This window comes from Dendropsophus ebraccatus, chromosome 14 (genome assembly GCF_027789765.1).
Source record: "Dendropsophus ebraccatus isolate aDenEbr1 chromosome 14, aDenEbr1.pat, whole genome shotgun sequence".
Classification (NCBI taxonomy): Eukaryota; Metazoa; Chordata; class Amphibia; order Anura; family Hylidae; genus Dendropsophus; species Dendropsophus ebraccatus.
Window position 1 is genome coordinate 21,791,622 of NC_091467.1, and position 23,026 is coordinate 21,814,647.

General features: G+C 43.0%; 1 protein-coding gene across 12 annotated transcripts in view; it reads right to left on the reverse strand.

The window, feature by feature from the left end:
• Positions 1 to 23,026, reverse strand: part of SRCIN1 (SRC kinase signaling inhibitor 1) — a 165,162-nt gene that overhangs the window by 13,471 nt on the left and 128,665 nt on the right. For 6 of the 12 annotated variants that reach the window (XM_069953482.1, XM_069953479.1, XM_069953484.1 and 3 more), the window contains 12 exons: positions 21,546 to 21,580; positions 20,184 to 20,359; positions 18,621 to 18,796; positions 18,342 to 18,472; positions 16,903 to 17,050; positions 14,522 to 14,834; positions 13,653 to 13,893; positions 13,395 to 13,549; positions 12,529 to 12,705; positions 8,663 to 8,794; positions 5,732 to 5,812; positions 1,468 to 2,703 (listed from right to left, as the gene is read on the reverse strand). In XM_069953482.1, coding sequence (XP_069809583.1) covers positions 1,468 to 2,703; positions 5,732 to 5,812; positions 8,663 to 8,794; positions 12,529 to 12,705; positions 13,395 to 13,549; positions 13,653 to 13,893; positions 14,522 to 14,834; positions 16,903 to 17,050; positions 18,342 to 18,472; positions 18,621 to 18,796; positions 20,184 to 20,359; positions 21,546 to 21,580 — 3,001 coding nt within the window. The remainder of the gene's footprint in view (positions 1 to 1,467; positions 2,704 to 5,731; positions 5,813 to 8,662; positions 8,795 to 12,528; positions 12,706 to 13,394; positions 13,550 to 13,652; positions 13,894 to 14,521; positions 14,835 to 16,902; positions 17,051 to 18,341; positions 18,473 to 18,620; positions 18,797 to 20,183; positions 20,360 to 21,545; positions 21,581 to 23,026) is intronic. The other 6 variants (XM_069953489.1, XM_069953488.1, XM_069953481.1 and 3 more) reach the window with 5 other exon arrangements.

Consider the following 23,026-nt stretch of genomic DNA (forward strand, 5'->3'; position numbering starts at 1 on the left):
CTCAATGTTCACTTATATAGTACATTATCTGTCTGCACCGCATTCAAAAAACACTGTAGGTCAGGTTTTCTGCTGTTACCCAATGCATGACTCTTTGGTATCATAGTTCACTTTAAAAGCTATGTCAGGACATAGACTGTGCCAGCAGACCCAGGTGTAAACCTAGCACCGCACTTATAATACGCTGACAAGGTCAGGGAGGAACTCCACTGTTTCCCGTACCTTATCTACTTCCTACAGCTGAGCTCTTGGCATTCCCAGACCACACATGTCATTGAGAGACGTGATAAAGTGACCAGTGGGGTCACACAGCTGTGACAGCATTGCCCAATAAGTGAACTTTTGCCAAAACTGGCGACTGTCCAGTGAACACTCTTTGTTTGGTAATGAGTGTTGCATGAAAAAATTGGAATAGAAAATTGGCATTGTCCATGGCAGCCCAAATATCACTGGTGAAATGATTAACCCTTATTAAACTCTCCCAACATTACCAAATCTGTCCAGTTGCTACACCAGTGCATGGTTATGTTCACACTATGGAATCCACGTGGAAACTTCAATCAGATTCCACTGGGCGGCCTCTGCTTGAAGTTCTGCCCGTTCCATAGACTCAATGATATTTGCCGCGGATTCCTCCATCTGCCCAAAGAGAGGCCACCCAGCGGAATCTGCTTGAAGTTTCCGTGCGTATTCCGTAGTGGAAATGTACCCCAAAGAATATTATGAAACCCAATGCCCTGAGAGCACAGCTCTTACTCAACCTTCGAGTCTCTGCTTGAAAGTCAGCATGGTACCACCCACAGCTCATTGCTAAGGTGCCTTAGTTAAGTGGGTGGCACTTTTCCTGCTTCCACACATGATCATACTACAAAGATAGAGGCCACTATTTGAAACCACTGTATAGGGATGGGCGATGCCCAACACAAGGGTTCTAGATTGGACCCTTTATTCGGTAACTGTTAGTGGGGGACCCCAGGGTTGATCGCATTCCTTTACAAAGCTCCAGCAATGTGCGGGGAGGGCGACATGAATGATGGATAGATTAACCATGCGGCCATTGGCTGCCACCAGTCGCCAACCACACAACCACACAGGGAGATGGGCAGCTAAACCAGTCATAAAAAATGGATCAGCCCATGAACAAGTCTTTGCTTATTCGTCAGCTAATTGCTGGCTATATTACACAAGACGATATGAGTCTGTTCAGACGTTATTCCCCTCTGCCCATTGAAAATACAATGCTTGGCATGTATGGGGAAATATGGGAAGGACAGCTGCCAGCCTACCATGTGATCTACTATCAGCTATTATAAATGTATATAATGTATACTGGAGTTGATATAAAAAGGACAAACATGCTATAAAATTTCCATATTCACATTTTACAAAGACAGTTACAAATGTATTTATGAGGTTAAAAAAATCAGCACATGGATTGGTAAAAAAATGAAGAAACTAAAGCGACACCTTAGAGATCTGAGGCTTTGGTAGTAAAGGTGGCTTAGTTTTATGAAGAAAGGGACTGTCTATTCCTTTGGGAGGATTTGCATTAGTGCTTCCCCCATTCAGGTGATGAGACAGACTCTCGTGTTCTTGGTCTGAGACCATCTCGGCATGGAGGTGACTCTCCAATGGGCCCTTCTGCTCTATGGTAGGTGAACAGACACCGATAGTATTAATGGTAAGCTCCAGTTCTCGTATGCTTTCCTCCAGGCTGTCCAGACGTTTGTAGGTGTTTTTGCAAATGTCCATGCTCTTCCACCTTTCTTGGTTGTCTTCTTCAGTGACACTGTCCTCGAGGACATGGTGAGCGCTGCTTTCATTCTTAGCAGCAGAGTTCAACATCTTCTGAACATCAATAACGCGAAGTTTGGGATTTCCATCAGGCTGCCCATGAGGTGCTTCTATGTGGACCTGTTGGGAAACATTTGGATTCTTGATTGTCTGAAGCTTTGGTGCTTTTCCCTGTAAATATCTGGGTTTTGGCACAGGAAATCTTGGCTTTGGTATGTTTGATTGTGCGTCAGATCTACTTTCATAGTCATTTGATGTCCATCTCTGTTCTTTACTTCCTCCAAAATCCTTATTTTTTATTTGGTCGTTAATCCAATCTCCATATTCGGCCTTCATCTCCCACCACTGCCTATTTGTTCCTTTTGGATCTTGTGCTTCATCAGATAGAGTCGAGCCAGGATTCTCTTTAGGAGGAGCGCTGGCATTGTCTATGGAAATTTCAACAGAATTACCACTTACTAGTTCTTTCATTTCACAGAAATGTTTATCTTCTAATAACTTATTCTTATCCTCCATTGATAATGAAACTATTCTATTATTCCTTATCATGAAGCCTACAGTGCCATGTTCTGGATCTTTGCCGCACTCATAATCCATGGAGAGATCATCATGGGAGACAAGATTGTGCTTTACACAGTTGTCCTCATCGTCTGCATATCCTTTTCCAACCTGTCCAGATGGGTCTAGGTCTTCAACAGTAGAAACTGTGTCCTTGGCTGAATGGGACCAACGAGTCACTATTTCCGCCAAGGCATTATTGATACCAAGATCTGCAGGATTGCCATAGTTAACGTCATAGGTAAAGTTATCATTTTTATCTGGAGGTGATGGTGGATTGGAAGACCACTCTGTCAAAATAATCTGTGGCAGGGAAAATGTCCTATTGTTCACAGAAGGGTCGTCTGTTTCCTATAGGATGGAGAAAGATAGATTGTGAATATGTAATGTATACTATAATGATAATTAATAATTAATGACATAATACTGTCTATATAAAATAAAAAACAACAAAACCACATTACCACTAGAGATGACCGAACAGTGCTAATGTTCTAATGTTAAGGTTCGTACGAACTCGAACCATCGGTATTTGACTCCCGCAGTCTTCCCGTTCCGTGGAGAAGGTGGAGACAGCCTGAGTCCCGCCTGGAAAGTAGGAATACAACCTATGGCCCAGGCTCTATTCCTGATTTCCAGGCGAGACTCGGGCTGTCTTCACCTTCCCCACAGAAAGGGAAGACTGCGGGAGTCAAATACCGATGGTTCGAGTTCGTACGAACCTTAACATCAGCGCTGTTCGATCATTTCTAATTACGACATGAAGCACTTAACCAACAGCTGTGTGGCATGCAATAGGAAACCTTAATTTTTACCATATCCGGACACGGCTGAACTGGAGTGGGTGCAGAGGAGGGCAACCAAGGTTGTTAAGGGAATGGTTGGGTTACAGGACCAAGACAGGTCAAGCTTGGGGTCATTTAGTTTAGAAAAAGAAGTCTTAGGGGCAATCTGATCACAATGTACAAATATATGAATGGACAGTACAGAGGTCTTTGTAGTGGTCTTTCTACTCCTAGGCCTGTAACCATGACAAGGGGGCATCCTCTACGTCTAGAGGAAAGAAGATTTCACCATCAGCATCGATGCGGGTTCTTTACTGTAAGAGCGGTGAGACTAGGGAACTCTCTGCCACATGATGTTGTCATGGCTGATTCATTAAATAAGTTCAAAGTAGGGAAAGATGCTTTTCTTGAAAAATATAATTTATGGCCAAAAGATTTCATATGATAGGACAGTAATCCAGGGATTTGTGCTGTTTGCCATTGGAGACGGGAAGGAATCTTTTTTTCCTTGTGATGGTGCAAAATAGTTTTTTGCTTTCAGCATAGTAGGGTTTCTGTAAGTTGAACTTGATGGACTCTTGTCTTTTTTTAACCTTATTAACTATAAAACTATCCACTAGCTCAATAGCAGTACAAGGAAGAGGTTGGTGGGATTTGTCTGACGCAAACACCCCTTTTGGAACACCAGCCACGTTCCCCTGTTCCTTCTATGAATGAAGAGAACTCCTGGCACTGGTGTGAAGTCAAATTCAGGATTTTATTTGATGCAACGCGTTTTGAGGGTGCAATCCCCTCTTCATCAGGCATGGTATACAGTAGGTAACAAACAACAATCTTTTATAGTAAAACAGTAATGGGTGACCCGGAAGTGCTTCCTGCACTCAGGTGACCTCTGACATCATCATCCCACATTACACTGATACTAACAAACATTTGGCTAAAAACACATATCTTTCAATCCATGTATATACCGGAGATTAAGTAAAATAAAAATACAAATACACTTTGCTTAATCTCCTGTATATACATGGGTTGAAAGATATGTGTTTTTGTTAGTATCAGTGTAATGTGGGATGATGTCAGAGGTCATCTGAGTGCAGGAAGCATTCATTCAGGTCATCCATTACTGTTTTACTATAAAAGATTGTTGTTTGCTACCTATACCATGCCTGATGAAGAGGGCATTGCACCCTCGAAACGCGTTGCATCAAATAAAAGCCTGAATTTGACTTCACACCAGTGCCAGGAGTTCTCTTCATTCATAGAAGGAACAGGGGAACGTGGCCGGTGTTCCAAAAGGGGTGTTTGCGTCAGACGAATCCCACCAACCTCTTCCTTGTACTGCTATTGTGATTGACACCTAGGATCCACTTTGGAGAATCTGAAGGTGGAAGGCAGCATCCCCCGTTGATCCAAAGCGCTTATTAGTCGTGCCTAATTGTGTATGGCCCACTCAGGTGAGCGTGCATTCGCGCACACACATGCATGCTCCTCCAAAGTGTGTTTTGACCTGCACAGGCAGCGCCGTTTGTGTTTTTTTCTCTTTGCACATACATACTATCCACTATTCATTATCTTCTGTGCCACTTAAAGGGGTTTATCCACCTCAATACTTATCCCCTACACATAAGATATAGGATAAGTATATGCTTGAGTAGGGTCGAATGATCCTGCTGTGATCTCGAAAACTGGTTCTCAAAGTCTTGTGTCGGAGTGGTGGTTGTGTGTATCCGCTGTTGTTCCATTCACTGCCAATGCCAATGATAGCTAAGTATAGTGCTAAGCTATCTCCAGTAGTAACATAGATAGGGAATGGCACTGTGCACATGTAACCGCCACTCCATTCTGACAGGACACTTCGGACCTCTCTTCTCAACAATGTAGGGGGTCTGACCTTACCTGCAAATGATTGAAATGTTTTTTGCTCCCCAATGTTTATAATGTTTATCTAACATGTCTGAGTATGAATATTCTTCATAACCAGCACTCACAGGGCATTAAAAGTTCTGGACCTCTGATCAAGGGTAAGTCTGGAGATCTATTTAAAATGGATCTCTCATGGGACGTATCGGTTATAGGACCCTACAGGTCAAACCAGGTCAAGTTTATAAAGTTATGGGTCATTCTTTAAGAAACTTCTTCCTAGTATGAATTTTGTTTAGAAGCAAACATATATCACATAAATGGTTTAATGATATGCATTATAACTAGAGATGAGCGAATCGGGTTCGGGTTCGAGTCCAGCCGAACCAGAACATTCGGCATTTGATTAGCTGGGGCTGCTGAACTTGGATCAAGCTCTAAGGTTGTCTGGAAAACATGGATACTGCCAATGACTATATCCATGTTTTCCACATAGCCTTAGGGTTTTATCTAAGTTCAGCAGCCACCGCTAATCAAACGCTGATCGTTCGGGTTCGGCTGGACTCGAACCCGAACCCAGTTCGCTCATCTCTAATTATAACCTATAAGTATAGCTTTATAGTACAGTTATATTACAGATATGCTATAGCCTATCTGTCCGTAAATGGATGAATATTTTGACAATTAAAATGATCAACATCCATTGAAGTATTTCCAGTTCTGCAACTTACCTGGATACCAGGAGACAGTGAGACTTGTGACTCTACAGGTTCGGCCTCTAAGTCGCCATCTTTGGGAGAAGAACTTCCAGCCTAGCAGGACATGATGACAACGTTCAGCACTCACCATTCGTATAAGGTGCATAGAAAGTGGCTGCATACTGTTTGACAGTTCCAGCAAAGCAGAAAGGAAAGGGAGGTGAGCGCAGCAGGAGGAGGTTGAAAGATGGAGGAAGTTCTATCTGTGCTCAGAAGAAACGGAGAGCTAGTGAAAATCTTGCAGTTCCTCGTGTTGTTTCAAGATTTATTGAAAAGTACAGAGTTTTGGTGTCCACACTGGTACAAATGGACAAGGAGAAGAAGCAAGAGGTATACAGCCAAAGAAGAAGAAGAAGGTCCAACAGGAATGGAGGAAAAGTCAGGCAGGTTGCATAAGAGTCTGTCTTCCTAGGTAAGCTCATTGTTAGTTTACGAAGAACAAGCAAGTAAAGGAGGAATTATCATACATTAACAGATGTGACTGAAGAAGAGAACATGGCGGTAGAGTGGTTACTCTGGATGTATGTTGCATGCATCACTAAATACCAATGCAACCATGCTGGGCCGGAGACCTGTAGTGAGCTGTGCTCAGCCGGTACCAGGCACTTCCACTGAAAATACTGATACAGAGGACCCCTGTATTCTCATATGTACTGTTCACACCTTTACCTTCCTTGTACATTTTGTAATACTTAAATTCCAGAACAGAAGAATGTTTATTTTCCCTTGTCATTACATTGAGTTATAGGGCCACTTAATATGGTGGTTTTGTTGGTTTCCCTACAGCAGCCGCCCCTTGGCTGGGCCCTTCCCGGAGGGATATCTGGCTAGTTCTGTGTTTCGAGACTCTTAAATGAGGATCCAGGGCCCTTCTTTTGCAGAACAGGAAAATGAACATAGCATGCTATAGCAGACCATCACAGAGCAATGAACCATCAAGATCCCACTCACTTAAAGGGAGTCAACAAGTGGCTCAGCCTACACACAGGTCCCAAGTAAACTAAGCCTTGGAGGTAAAAACTGAAAGATGGGTACCAGACCAGTATGTTACCCCTAAGAAACACTGAAAGCAAGGGGGGGGGGATTTATCAAACTGGTGTAGAGTAGAATTGTCTAGTTGCCCCTGGCAACCAATCAGATTCCACCTTTAATTTTTCAAAGACTCTGTGAGAAATAAAAAGTGGAATCTGATTGGTTGCTAGGGGCAACTAAGACACTTCAACTTTACACCAGTTTGATAAATCTCTCCCTAGATGTTTTGTTTTTAGTATTTGAATCACAGATCAATCCAAGATGGTGGCATTCAAAATGGCTGCTGTGTTGGTAACATGGTCTAAAGGGTTTCTCCCTTACCCCTGAACTTGTGTCTAAAACAGGATTACAGTCCCCCAGTCTGGTTTTATATTATACGAGTTTCATTACTTTACAGCTTCCTGACTTTTAGAGACACCCCTTTACTTTCCATAGGCACACCAGTTTACTCGCCTTAGGCTACACCCGTTAATAAAATCCCATTAAAAATAATTTCGCCTATGGAAATTAAAACTTGAAATGCATTTTTGTACTCTTGCTTTTTACACTTGTTTTGTCTAATTTAGTTCAAAAACTATTGCTCAGTGGGTTTTTCTTTATTAAAGTGTTTTGTTTGTAGAACCTCCACAATGTGAACTCTATTTTCTCTCCATACTTGTAACAGCCTATATGATTCTCCCCAGCAGACTCTCCCCCTTTTCAGCCTGTGTGAGCTGTCCTCCTTGATTTCTCTCCCCCTGTCTACTGTCTGAGCCTTGAGTATAGCCCTCCACTGTTGACATCTCTAACACTGAGGCAGCAGAAAATCTATCCCACAGACTTCTCTCTCTCTCTGAGTAGCAGCTCAATGGTAGAACATTCTTAATGAAAAATTTAATTAAAAATAAAGTCCACGTGTTTTAAACTTCATAACAGAGATTGAGTCTGATGGTTTGGCATTTGAATACTGGTGGCTGAAGAAGTTTGATGAAGTCCTAGAGAGTCTGGGACAACATGGATACAACCATAAGCCATAGCCTGTATCCATGACTCCCTAAATCTGCTTCCAACTCCAGCATGCATGGTGCCAGAAAGTGCCAGAGAATTGTAAATTACTTCTATTAAAAAATCTCAAGTCCTGCTCAGTCTCAGCTGCTGTATGTCCTGCAGGAAGTGGTGTATTCTTTTCAGTCTGAAGAGAAGGATTTCTATGGGGATTTGCTACTGCTCTGGACAGTTCCCGACAAGGACAGAGGTGGCAGCAGAGAGCACTGGAAAGACTAGAAAGAATACACATCTTCCTGCAGGACATACAGCAGCTAATAAGTACTAGAAGACTGGAGATTTTTTAGTAAAAGTAAATTACAAATCTCTGCCACTTTCTGGTACCAGCTGATATGAAAGAGAAAAGTAAATGGTGAACAACCCCTTTAAGGACACAATGCCCTACAGACAGGCTGTACACAAGGTAGCAGGATCATACAACAGTAGATCATGGCTCCTCCTCAGTAACAATACAGAACCAGAATGTGTACATATCATCCAATGCTTTAACGCTTTCCCCAAAAGACGGTAAGATACACACAGAAGAGCAGATAATGATATCACTTTGTGATGCTTTGTTCATGCCAGATGTTATCGGTTATGCCAGCTGCCATGAGGAGATAGACATGCGGTTAACGCGTGATTCCCCGTGCCTGCTCTGGAGATGTGCAGATGAGTGACAGGCAGCTTGGCTTGCATTAGTAGGCTGAGGATCATACTGTCGGTGGAGTGAGGGACAGAGGAAGTGAGGCATTAGTTGGTTAAGACTTAAAGAAGGTAGAGTGAAGGATTAGACTGTGAGAAGTGCACAGCAGACCGGGCCAAGGTGCCCAGAACACAAGCTGTTACCTTCCATCCTCCATGTTCTATGGTGGCCTCATTGGACCACAGATGTGCAGGACGTGGCACCGAATGGGATGCCGCTGAGTGCTCCGAATGCAACTGAGGCATAAAGAGGGAGCCAGAACTTCTCTGAAACACCTGGGGAGTCAAAATACAGCAGGATGGGAGAAAGAAACCAACCACACACATAGTGCGTATACGTATAAGGACCTGTCTCCTATGAGATATGTTGTACCATCAAAGTAAAGATCTAATGCAGGGGTAGGGAACCTTGGCTCTCCAGCTGTTGCAAAACTACAACTCCCATCATGCCTGGACAGCCAAAGCTTTAGCTTTGGCTGTCCAGGAATGATGGGAGTTGTAGTTTTGCCGCAGCTGGAAAGCCAAGGTTCCCTACTCCTGGTCTAATGTGTACAGGGGCCCATGACTCCCATTCGCACCCAGCTGAAGCGTGCATGCTTATAGTAGACATATTTTTCCAACCTGCTGTTGTGATCTACTTGCTTTTTCTTCTATCAATATATACTCTGAAGTTCTGCGCCATATCTTCATAAGAAGCAGAACGTCTGAGAACCACTAAACATTTCTTTGTACTATGTAAGATACGGAATCTGACGCCTATCTGTCTGGCTGTTCACTACGTCACATGGGAAGACTTTCCTTGAATACAGTGCGAGCAGTCAGGGAAAGCTGGTAATGTCAGAGCAGAAATGACTTCAAAGAGTTATGTATGAGGAACCAGTAATGATATAATATATGAGCACCTGGAATATTATTAAAGAGAGTATGCAGTCAGTGGCGTAGCTACCATAGAGGTAGGGTAGGCAGTTGCTATGGGGCCCGTGCTGGAGGGGGATCCAGGGTAAAAGGTAAGAGCATGTGTCCTTCTACTTAAGCCCTTATGTGTAAATGTCCCAATGTTTACTTACATGCTGCAACACAAAAAAAGGGTTAACAAGCAGAAGACAGACATCTCTGCTTCACTGCACTGATAACCTCTCACCTCTGTTCTCCAGCTGCAAGTAGGAAAGGAAAATGTGGAGAGCTCCGTTCAGAGGTCAGGGGTTATCAGTGCACCAGCAGTAAAGTGTATATATATATATATATATATATATATATATATTTATATATATGCAGTGCTTTGTGTTGTGCGTAGGGGAGGGGGGCCCCTTAAAAAGTTGTACTATGGGACCCCGTGAATCCTAGCTACGCCACTGTATCCAGTTCTTTAAAAGGAGTCTGTGAGCTCTGTATCGTACCTCATACAAATATGTAGACTTTATGACGTGACCATAGAAAAGCAAACCTGGCTGCCTCCTGAAATGCTTTTTATTTAAAGACAGGATACAATTGTCCCTTTGTGCACTAATAAACCATCAAAATGGCAATGACCACGTGTGTATCCACTTTACCAGCTCTTCTTTATGCCATTTTTGCTCAGTGGAGTCCTAACCTTGTTAACAGAAAGAAGCAATTACACAGCGTTCCCATTACAGATAATGGCTAAACGGGTCTTAGGAGAACCACAGTCTCCATAGAAGAAACCCCCTTTAATTGGATCAAGATGAATACATTGTCCTAAAGTTTGTAACATTGGCAGTTTTCTAGAAAGGTGTTCACCCTTCCGCAGATGGACATTAGATTTAAGCACCTACCCTGTTCCCACTAGAGACAAACTATGCCAAATTTGGGACACGTTGCTTAATGGCATTCCCTGTCAGTCAGTCTATTGAGGATATATGTATGATTAGTAGGCTCTCTAGCATAACCCCCTTGGAACGGCTAAATCATAACTCTTTAGTATTGCGTAGATCAATGTATATTGTCTTATGAAACAATATGGCGTTACTGTGGTAGTGTATAAATGCAAACAATAATGGTAAATATATTGGTAAAATTTACTAAAGCGTATATCAACACCATATACATGCAAAAATTATCACATAGAGCAAAAAAATAAATAAAAAAACATATAGGGTTAAAAAAGTACATATCTGTAAAATATAAAGTATACCCTAAAAGAGAGCTCCTACCGAGACATCTACCAACGGGGGAAGCTGCAAATTCATCTATATGCTCCCCACAGTCTACGGCCGTAGACAGGGCAGACCTAGAGCCACGGGACTGGTGAGAGGTGGACATCCACCAATTCTTTATATGGTATACATCTTATTTATTAACGGAAACAACAATCAGTAACTGTTACAATATATACCAGAATATCAAATAGTGGACTGACTACTAACCAAGTACAAACACAGTGGTCATAAACATCGGCGACCTGCAAGGGCCCTGCAAAGTCGCCGATAGATAAAACTATGTATTTCTCTAAGAATCATGCTATAGATATGTATATTTTACAGATACGTACTTTTTTAACCCTATATGTTTTTCAATTATTTTTTTTTTTTTTGCTCTATGTGATAATGTTTGTATGTATATGGTGTGATATACGCTTTAGTAAATTTTACCAATATATTTACCATTATTGTTTGCATTTATACACTACCGCAGTTAACGCCATATTGTTTCATAAGACAATATACATTGATCTACGCAATACTAAAGAGTCATGATTTAGCCGTTCCAAGGGGGTTATGCTAGAGAGCCTACTAATCATACATATATTTATTGGTTTTCCGGTGCCAACCAAGTAGTGCACTCGCAATACACCCACAATACCAATTGTACTACTAGGTAGAGTTCTTAGTTCTTAGATATAGTTGGGATGAGAGCATGTTACATTTAAAAGGGTTATCCAGCATTGGAAAAATATGGCCACTTTCTTCCACAGACATTACCGCTCTTTTCTCCAGAGATGATCGAACAGCGGAAAATCTTAGGTTCTATAGAACTTAACCCTTGTTGAACATTCCGCATTTGATTCCCGATGCCTTCCCGGTCTGTGGGGAAGGAGGAGACAGCCCTGGTACAGACTGGAATTCAGGGATTCAGCCTAGGTAATAGGCTGTATCTCGTAATTCCAGGTGGTACCCGGGCTGTCTCCTCCTTCACCACGGACCGGGAAGGCATCGGGAATCAAATGCGGAAGGTTCAACAAGGTTCGAGTTCTATAGAACCTAAGATTTTCTGCTGTTTGATCATCTCTACTTGTCTCCAGTTTAGTTGTGCAACTTAGTTCCACTGAAGAGAATGGTTAACCAAACCTGAACTGGAGGCAACCTTTCAGGAAATTACAAATCTGTATAACTTTCTGACACCAGTTGATCTGAAAACAACCCCTTTAAAGCGCACCTGTGATTTTGCTGCTTTTCCTCATTGGCGTGTAATTACGCCTACTACCGAAAGAACAGACGACCATGGGTAAGTCTCATTGGTTGAGATCTGTGCACAAGCCCTGATGGACCAGAATAGGGCTTGTGCATGGAACTCATCTGACGTGGACATACACTTTGCAACCTAGCACATCCCAACAAGGAGTAAGGACCAGGTGAGAGAAGATATAAAGGCAATGGGGGAGATTTATCAAAGGGTGTAAAATTTAGATTGGTGCAAACTGCCCACAGCAACCAATCACAGCTCAGCTTTCCTTTCAGCACTGCCTAAAGCTGAGCTGTGATTGGTTGCTGTGGGTAGTTTGCACCAGTCTAAATTTTACTCCTTTTGATAAATCTCCCCCAATGTCCAGGTAAAAAAGTATTTGAGGTTAGAAGATCCCTAGACAGTGTAAGAATGTAACATTAGGGTGCGTTCACACCTACAGGATCTGCAGCAGATTTGAACTTGCAGATTCAAAGCAAATCTGCAGCTTCAAATCAGCGCCATCAAATCTGCTGCAGATCCTGTACGTGTGAACGCACCCTTAGAGTATATATTGTGTCTGTGAATCGGTAAGAACTAGCATTGCTCACCTCTAGCTCTGCAATAATCCGGTCTTCATCATCATCATCTTTGATGCCGGAGGCAATGATCGGTGGGGTGGATGCTGGGCGAACCACTTCAGACACAGTTCGACGAAGCTTCACCTGAGGTTTCTGGCTTTCCATTTCCTCAGAGTCAGACTTCTGGAATATGGGGGGAAAATGATCCTTAGAAAAAGTAAAAATACAGATTTGTTTTCTATACGTGTAAATCGGGAAGTCTTCACCAACTCTAGCAATCAGAAGCCCCAATAGGCATGTGCGTCACATATCTGACCAATGGGAGTCTTATGTATTGCATAGTTTCCTTTATATGCAAAAGAAGAGCCAGTGGAGCAATGCAGGGGGCAATGCACCTAGGATTTCACTGCATTGAGCGTTTTCATTAGCAGCTGGCAGTGTTATCGTTTGGCTGGTCTCCCTGAGATCAACGATCTGTTTCTCTTATTGCTCTACTAGGCATTGCTCCCACCTAGCCAGAATCCTGCTCCACGCTGATGAGGGGCAACACCCTGAAACAGCTGTATGTGGATGGATACCTGGCCTTGGTTTTTCCCTGGTCATTACATTGACTTATAGGGCCACTTAATATGGTGGTTTTGGTGGTTTCTATACAGGAGCCATCCCTTGGCTGGGTCCTTCCTGGAGGGATATCTGGCTAGTCCTGTGTTTGGAGACTCTTTAGTGAGGCTCCATGGGCTCTTTTTTTGCATATTCTTGTTTCCCAGGGGGCAATGCACCTAGGATTTCACTGCATTGAGCGCTTTCACTAGCAGGGTTATCGTTTGGCTGGTCTCCCTGAGATCAGCAATCTGTTTCTTTTATAGTTTCCTTTAGAAGCAGACTCCCTTTCTTACCTTGATGAATGCGGGATCCTTCTTGCTGGTGACGATCACCTCTCCTGTTCGAGTGGTGGTGATCCCATGTGAGGATGGAAAGCTGCGCCGGGGTGGAGGAGGAGGAGGGGACTTCGACGGCTTTTCGGTCCTGTATCTAGGGACTGTCAGTTCATCTGCAATAAATAGTCAGGAAACAATGAACCAATATTTTGTATATATTCTTCATCTATATCTTTTCGGCCATCCTCATGTACGCTGTGCTTTCCGCCCCCTTACCAGAGCCTCTTCTCCCATTGGGATCTAATTTGGTGCTGAGCTTCTGTGCTGGCTGCGGCTTGCTGGCACGGTGCTCCGGGGTAGATGCTGCACTTCCAGTTGGTTTATGTTTGGCTGCAAAGTCCAAGTCTGGAATAGCCTTCATAAGCTCGGCCTGGGTCTCCTCCAGCAGGCGGTTAATGTCTTTGGCACTGTACTGTGTCAGTGCTGCTCGCTTCTCCTCCCAGTCTCGCTCAGCTGCCTATGAAGGGAAGAAGGAAAGCGCTCAGGTATATGTAGTAATGACGGACTGCTGGTCATTGCTCCTATGATGGATCAGTACAATATGGTGTGAACCTAGCCCTACAGACCCAGCACAGCAGCACAATAACACAGTAAAATGTTTTAATCTTAAGGGGTTGACCTGGTAGACTCTCCTGCACGATCTGACATCTGGTGTGGAAAGGCACCATTGCATGCTGGGATGGTCAGTTACCAAGGCAACCCAGTAAGTATGGTTCACAGGTCCTATTCCAATTATTGGGTCCCGTGCACAATATTCGCTAAGCTTCCGATGGTTGCCTAGGCAACTGTCCCACACGGCCTGCTGCAACGTCTCTTTGTGCCTGATGTCAGAGCAGGCGGGAGAACATGTCTGGGTGACGGCTGTAAGCTCCGCTGAGACTGGTGTTGATAAACTAAAATACGTTTTTACTGCCGTTCTGTATAATGAGATGACAACACATAAATTATGCATAAAAATCGATTAAAATGAATTTACATCATACTGTACCTAAATGCATGCGCCTGTAGAATGGATAATAATGCTCATTGCTTCAGATATGTACATAGATTGATCCATATTCATTGTCGCCACTGGTAGTACTAACCTCAACAGAAACCGACTTCTCTGCTCCCACCTTCTTGTTCTGGGTCTCTGGGACTGTCTGAGTTTTCACAGTTACCATCTCCCCTCGGGTCGGGGTACTGGTGTGAGAGGCGGCATCACAGATGGGTTCCCAGTTGGATGTCTGAGACTCATTAAGCTGTGAGTAGTTTGTTGGGGGGCTACAGGGAAGCTCAAAATCTTTGCCCTTAGAAAACTCTCCATCAGTTGCCACTTTCTTGGGAGAGGGATTATGAAGGTTCTCTGGAGTGTTCCAAACACCTTCATCTACTTGCCTGGAGAACATAAGAGGACACCTTAAAACCATAGGGAAAAAAAGGGACATTTAGAAAATAACCTAAAAGACGTTTGCACATGGAGCGAGTAACAGGAAAGTATAAGCAGCTGCCTTTATAATACAGTTTATTAGGGTAGAAGAACCTAGTAGGTCTGACCAGATCTTTATTGCAAAAAAAAAAAAAAAATGTCAACACATTTCAAAGGAGATACCTACTTCTTCATCAGGTGCACATATCTGATACAAGCCAGAAATATATAGTAATGGGATATCAAATGATGCGAAAGGCGACAGTGGCAAAAGAGTGTGTAATAGTAAAGCACACAGCGAAATATTGTTATTTACATAGCAAATACGAACGCTACTCATGTCAAGCAGTTTCTCAGTTTGGTCATGCGCTTTTAGTAGATCATTAAAATGGATTTTTCACGTCTCCGGTGATACTTTATCTGAGGGCGGCATATGATAGAGAAGGAGACACATTGCCTGGAGGTATAGCCAACCTACACATTGATAACTGGCAGCTGTCCCTGTATACAAAGTCATACAATGTCAGTCACTCTGTGTGAAGGAACCAGGACTTGCAGGCTTTCTCCAAGATTGTGTGTGTGGGTGCTCTCTCATTTATATCCAAGTGGGCAGAGGGAAGTAGAATTTTTGTGTTAACTCTAAATGCCCTATTACACCAAATGCTTATTGGCCTTACTTGGTCGCTTCGGCTGACAATTTTTTGGTGTAATAGCGCATGTTAAAAGGCTACGATCAGCCAGCATGCACAATGAACCACGATCACATCAGCAACATCAGTCTGTGTATTTGGAGCAGTGGCAACTTCAATAGGCAGCCCTGACTATCTAAGGATTGTCTGGGCAGCCCCTCCTGCAGCTCCCTGCACCTTCTCCTGCTCGCTGTCTGTGCATATAATAGCACAGTCAGCGAGCGGAGAACGAGAAGCAAGCAAGTGCTGACCTGACAGGTCGGCAAATGCTTTCCCCTTATATCATGCTGCGTAATATGGCCTGTAAGGTGGACAGGGTTAGGAGGAACTTAGACTTCCTCTACAATGGGCAGAGGTATGCAGTACTCTTAGGGTCCTATTCCACGGGCCGACCAACAATGTAAACTAGCAGATCGGCGCTCGTTCACTGGGACTATTCCACGGCCGATAATTGTTTAGCAAGCATTGTTACCGATGTCCTTGCAGCCCTTGTTTAAACATCATACTTTACCTATCCAGGCTGCAGGTCTTCTGCGCTCCTTCTCCCGGTCCCGCGCGCAGCAGCAGCTTTGGAGCGGCCTGCCTGAACTGACAGACCGCTCAGCCAATCACTGGCCGCCACAGTCCTGGCCAGTGATTGGCTGAGCGGTCTGTCAGCTCAGACAGGCTGCTCTGAAGCTGCAAAAAATTGTTATATCGTTCAAATTTAAGTGATAATCTTTCGGTGTGTATGCAGGCAACGATCAAGCAACTAACGAAAATCCACAAACTAATCGTTGACAAACCTTTCGGTGTATGTGCACATAGTTTGTTCGTTATTATGATCGTTTGTAATCTGGAGTATGTGAACAATCGTAATTACAATTGTAATTGTAATCGGAACTAATGGCTGTCGCTCTGTGTATTATGGACTATTTCAGGTCATTCGCAAAAATGTATTGTTAATTGGAGAAAATGAAAAAAATGGGAACGAGTGGAAAGAAGTGGGATTCACAGGCGCTCTATACCTGGGCAGAGGGAAGCAGAATTCTTTGGTTCAGAGTGGGGAGAAGGGCAAGACTCTCATGTTTTCTTTATGAGTGGGGGGAAGAAAGATTCTCAGCCTCTCTATAAATCGGTGGAGGAAAGGGCACTTGGGGTGATTGTCTTCACCCTTTGGCCACTTGCCATTGCATATATGAAAACATTAAAATTGCTTGTTTCATAAGCAGAAGTTCATAAATTTAAACCCATGACTTTGAAGGTGCCTTTAACCCCTACTTGTCATGGTTACACTATGTGGAATCATCCGACCGTTTGCCTTTAAGAATCTCTATTCCTCCTGAGGTCAGTGGGATTAGTATTTCGTATGTTTGCTGTGAGTACTCACTTGCGTATCTGAGCCAGTGTGTCAGTGACCGTCTTGCACCTCTTCAGCAACCCATCCAAGCGATGCGGCTCTTCCTTCAGGAACTTCACTGCTTCCACCTCCACACGCAGTACTATTCGCATTTTACTTTGCAAGCTGGGAAACTGAGCTGTGGATTGGAAGTGGATCTAATCAAATCAGGAACTCACAAAGCAGATTAACACATAGGTATTAGAAGGGTTTGCAGAGGGCTATTGATCGGAGGTGTCAAAGAGTCCCACTGGAGTCCACCCTAAGAGTTAGGACCCCCTGACTTATTCTGTTTAGGAAAGCAATGGACACTGATTGAATGAGCCAAATCTGCATAGACAGAAAATGGAGGCCACCATAGGCATTGCTATCATCTATATTTTGGAATTAAAGTTCAGTCAGTGTATGGCAATTTTTTGAAGTCCCAAAGAGAATGAATTGAACGATGGTGGAACATTCACCCGGGGACGAGGGAACTTTCTTCTGAGGGGCGTAACTAGAAATGTCTGGGCCCCATAGCAAACTTTTCAGGTGCTGCAAATGATAACAGCTTAAGAGGCCCAGTGTATTGCAGGAGCGGGCCAGTGGGCCCCCTGAAGTGGCAGGCCCCCTACCAGCCGCTATGGCTGCTACTGTGGTAGTTACACCCCTGTTTCTTCTCATTAACAGCAAGGGCCCCAGTGTCCGGACCCCCCCAAAATCAGCCTGTTACCCCCATCTTGTACATAGGGTTGTTTCTTCAGTAAGCACACAGATTCCTGCAAGCACCATTTACATGAATGGTGCAACTACAGAATTTTTTTGCAATCTTCTGCATGCACAATGGTTAAATATTTGATAGGTTGTCTCTATTATAATCATCCTAATGATGGCCTTTATATGTGGGAATGTTCTAATAATAACCTGAAGGATTGTGGGAAATTTTTGTAGTCCACATACTATATGCAGCCACTATAGCAGATGAAGGCCACCAGCTGTTACTGCCTTCAGGACAGTGGCCTAGCTACCATAGAGGCAGGGTAGGCAGTTGCTATGGGGCCTGTGCAGGAGGGGGGCCTGGGGTAGAAGGTAAGACCGTGCGTCCTTCTGCTTAACCCCTTATGTACTGCAGTGTGTGCAGAAGACAGAGATCTCTCCTTCACTGCACTGATAAACTCTGACCTCTGTTCTCCAGCTGCGTAATCAAGTAGGAAAGGAAAATGTGCAGAGCTCCGTGCAGGGGTCAGGTGTTATCAGTGCACCAGCAGTAAAGCATATATATATATATATATATATATATATATATATATATATGTGCGCAGTGTTTTGTGTTGTGCGTAGGGCGGCCCCTTCAAAATTTCTGCTATGGGGCCCCGTGAATCCTAGCTACGCCCCTGCTTTAGGATACAGACATATATGACTTTTGTTCATAATCACACCAGGTTCCTTACCCTTCAGCTCTGTTAGCGTCTCTCCGAGCTGTTTAAGCACTACAGCTTTCTCCTCCAGTTCCTGCACGGATATCAGACGGTGGTTGTGTGCAAGATCTTTCTTAATCTTATCCACTGATTTCTCTAAGTCGCTGTAGAGGGAAATCAATAATAATCATACGAATATAAATCTTACACATAATAAGACTCCATTTACTCAGAAGATCAATATGATCTTATTCCAGTGACCCCAGGATACAGACAATGGGCAGTGCTCACTTTCTCCAGCACTGTACTCACTTAAGCTGCTGGGTTATCAGCTCCTCCTCATTGAGATACTTCAGCCTCTCTTCCTCCACCATAGCTCTTTGTCGCTGTAATGGGTCTTCTTGCTTGCGCATGGTGTCAGTAACTCTCACGCTGATCTCAGTCTCTGTGCGTTTCAGCATGCTCCGCACTGTCTCCTGGTTCTGCAGCTAGAGTGCAAAGAAATAAAAAGAGACATGTAACACATGACTATCTTCTTCACTCTATGAGAATGAAAGTCTTAAAGGGGTATTTCATTTTATATTGATGGCCCATCCCCTGTACCCACATATTCACATTGCTTTGTGGTCCTGGGGGTGGAATCCCGTAACCCTCCTAGTTATATATATTGATGGCCCATTGAAATGCCACAAATGCATACATGGGACTAACTACTATTTGTACATCCTTAGGTATGGTATGGTAATATGGGCCGCAGGAACATAATTTTATTTTATTTGGATTGTAGGCACAATTGGGTGTGCCTGCAAACCAATTAGTATTGAATTCCATGCAATGTGCGGACGTCAGAACGGCCGTACATTGTGTGGACAGAGTGGGAACAACAGCCATTGTACCTGCATTAGCGGCCGCAAACAATTGACAAGTCAATTATTTGTACGGCCGTAGGGGAACAACAGCCATTGTTCAATACAGTGTGTCAACAATGGCCTTTGTTTCCCATAGGGTTCAATGTAGTGCATTATTTTATGGCTGTTTTGGTCTTAAAAAATACACAGTGTGAACATAGCCTAAACATGTAGCAATACTGTAAGCCATGGGAGAGCCATGGAAGTCAGAATGGTCGCCACTTCTTCATATCTGGGCTCTGCTTTTGACAACTAATGGAGGGGTAGTACATTGCAGAAAATCCCCATAATATGTACAAGACTGCTCATAAATAATCAAAATTAGAACGTCTGCCCCCTTCTGCCCTCTTAGAATAGTTAGTTGAATTAAACTGGTCATAGATATGAATTATTAATGATTTTTCTGGAATAGCAATTGTTCAGTCACAATAGAATGCGCTAAAAGCATAGTTATCTCTTACAGTGCAATATGATCCAGACTGGTCTATTAACTATAGCGGTACAGTTTTCCATTTTTCTATTTAATATGTATAGTGAATACATGAATTTTTAATTTACTTCTGTATAAAAACATCAAGTCTTCCAGTACTTATCAGCTGCTGTATGTCCTGCGGGAAGTGGTGTATTCTTTCCAGTTGAACACAGTGCTCTCTGCTGTCACCTCTGTCCATGATAGGAACTGTCCAGAGGAGAAGAGGTTTTCTATGGGGATTCGTTACTGGTCTGAACAGTTCCTGTCATGGACAGAGGTGGCAGCAGAGAGCACTGTGTCAGACTGGAAAGAATATACCACATCCTGCAGGACATACAGCAGCTGTTAAATAGTGGAAGAGTGAAGATTTTTTAAATAGAAGTAAATTACAAATCTATATAACTTTCTAAAATCTCAGGAGTTCCCCTTTAACTCTATGGTGAAAACCTTTTTACAAATGTACACGCATCCCCATCTTATGGCATTATTAGGTACCTGCAGTTTTTTCAGTTGCTGCAGCTGATTCCGTAGTTCGCTGGCGTTATGCTGCAGGTCATGGAGGTGAAGCTGCATGTGCAGGCGAGTGATCGCCTTACTCTGATCAGCGGGGGTGGAAGTGGAGCCTGGCGTAGGAGTGGACATCGGAGTACCAGCATTCTGAGGTCCGGTAGCTGATACAGGATAAGATACAAAATGAGAAACACACCGACATACAGAATGTTAGTAACTTGTAAAATGGGTGTAGGGTGTAAACCATTAATGAATTTCAGCTCTTATATGAGGATGACATTACTATATCCATTTATCGGCTATCAAATTTTCTTTATTGCACCACTAGGGGGCAGTCATATCCAGCCACTTTAATTAGCATTTATTTGAGGCCTGGTTCATATCTGCATCGGGGGACACATTAGATGGACCCAAAGGGGAAGATTTATCAAACATGGTGTAAAGTGAAACTGGCTCAGTTGCCCCTAGCAACCAATCAGATTCCACTTTTCATTCCTCACAGACTCTTTTCAAAATGAAAGGTGGAATCTGATTGGTTGCTAGGGGCGACTGAGCCAGTTTCACTTTACATCATGTTTGATAAATCTCCCCCAATGACTTCATAGGGGTCTGTTGAGTTTCCTGCTAGTCTCTGTCATTTTACAGGAAAATGGCTGAACAAAGAAAGAAAACTGCATGTCACTATTTTTTATGCTGTTATTGAAGTATATTGTGCAGTAAGGGCCCTTCACTACCATCATAGGTACCACTTTAGTCTATTAGCCAATGTATATGACAATGCACATGGACTATGGTTCGGGCTCCTTACTACATAGACTTTAGGCACTTTCACATGTTCACAGTGCATGATGGTAAAAGCTGATGCCACTCTGCAATCATGGACAGTGCACTATGGCTCCAAACCCATATGTGTGCAGGAGGCCTAACATATACATCATGCTATTATTTGACGCTTTTCACTTTGATGTCAAAGCATCACGGACAGCCCAAACTGCTTAATTTCTCACGCTCTGTTTCTGTACCAAGAAAATCTGTACCAAATCCTGTACTATCTGGTGTAGATTATGATATGATGTGTCGTTTATTTTAACCAATGTATTTGAAATTCAAATTGAATTGAAACTGCGGATATACAGTATATTGTGGACTTTGCCTTCCCTATTGATGTCAATGGGGAAGATCCACAATACATAAATCAGCAGTGCCTCCAACACCAAATCGATTAAAAATCAACCCTACAAGTCAATGTAAGTGCAGATGTTTTTTTTTTCACCCTTCCACATGGCTGCTCTTGTAATATTCCTGTAATGTAATATTCTGTATACAACTAGACCTAACAGTACTCACTTGTTGATCCACTGTTTGATGACTCGGTCTTCTCACTAGAAATAGACATTTGAAAACAGATTTCAGAATGGATAAACAAAAAAAAACTTTAAAAAAGCGTGGAGTAGACCCATCATAGGGACCAGCAATCTTTGTGGAAAATATTTAGTATCACTTGTCATTTATTGATTAAAATCTCTTTTTTTCTATACTTAGGAGTCAAGTGGGTGGTCCTATCATTGAATGACATCACCCACTAGGCCCCTAAGTGCACCGGATCCCCCGCACTGAAGAACCATAACGCTTCATTCCTCCTAAGAAGATTAGGAAAATGCTCCCATTGCTAATTTCTCAGAAATAAACGGTAATGTTGGATGCGCTTTAGGGATCATTTACACAGAGTGATTTTTTACCCATGCAGCCAATAATATGAAAGCTTAATGATAATCGTCCTAAGTTAATGGCCAAAGTGACAATTTATGGCAGATTAGGATGTTTGTTGTTACAGAAATGAATGGATAAAAATAATGTTTTCAGCCGGCACTCATCAGTGTTAAATCAGCGGTCTGACAAATTCTACCGCATTCATTTACTATGTGAACAATAAAAAATAGGCAACGAACCTCCAACGTTATAACTACTCTAATGGCAGTAATGCGGCTACATCAGCAATGGCCTATAGGTCAGTGTGGGGGGGGGTCATGAACATCTAGACCTGGCAGATCTACTGTTATACATGTAGTCTCCTCCAATACAGCTAGCAGAGCTACTGTCATCTACAATACAGATAGCAGATCTACTGTCATCTCCAATACAGCTAGCAGATCTACTGTCATCTCCAATACAGCTAGCAGATCTACTGTCATCTCCAATACAGCTAGCAGATCTACTGTCATCTCCAATACAGGATCTACTGTCATCTCCAATACAGCTAGCAGATCTACTGTCATCTCCGATACAGCTAGCAGATCTACTGTCATCTCCAATAAAGCTAGCAGATCTACTGTAATCTCTAATAGAGCTAGCAGACCTACTGCCATCTCCAATACAGCTAGCAGATCTACTATCATCTCCAATACAGCTAGCAGATCTACCGTCATCTCTGATACAGCTAGCAGATCTAATGTCATCTCCAATACAGCTAGCAGATCTACTGTCATCTTCGATACAGCTAGCAGATCTACTGTCATCTCCAACACAGCTAGCAGATCTACTGTCATAGATGTATTCTCCTACGATCAGCTAACAGTCACATATTCTGTCTCGGTGGACCAACAATATTCCAGGGCCCGAATCTGTATTTAATAGGCGACCAGTGTTACAAATATCCTGGATAGGTCGAGTGTGGTGAACCTCTTCTGGCATTGTGTGGAGTACTAGTGTGGAGTGTGCTCAAAGTTTGCTCAGCTCTTTCTAGAATCTACTTCCAGTCCACACTGAAGTTACACCTCCTAACTCTATATCTGCCTTTAGGAGGGAGAGAATCATCTAAAAAGCCAGAC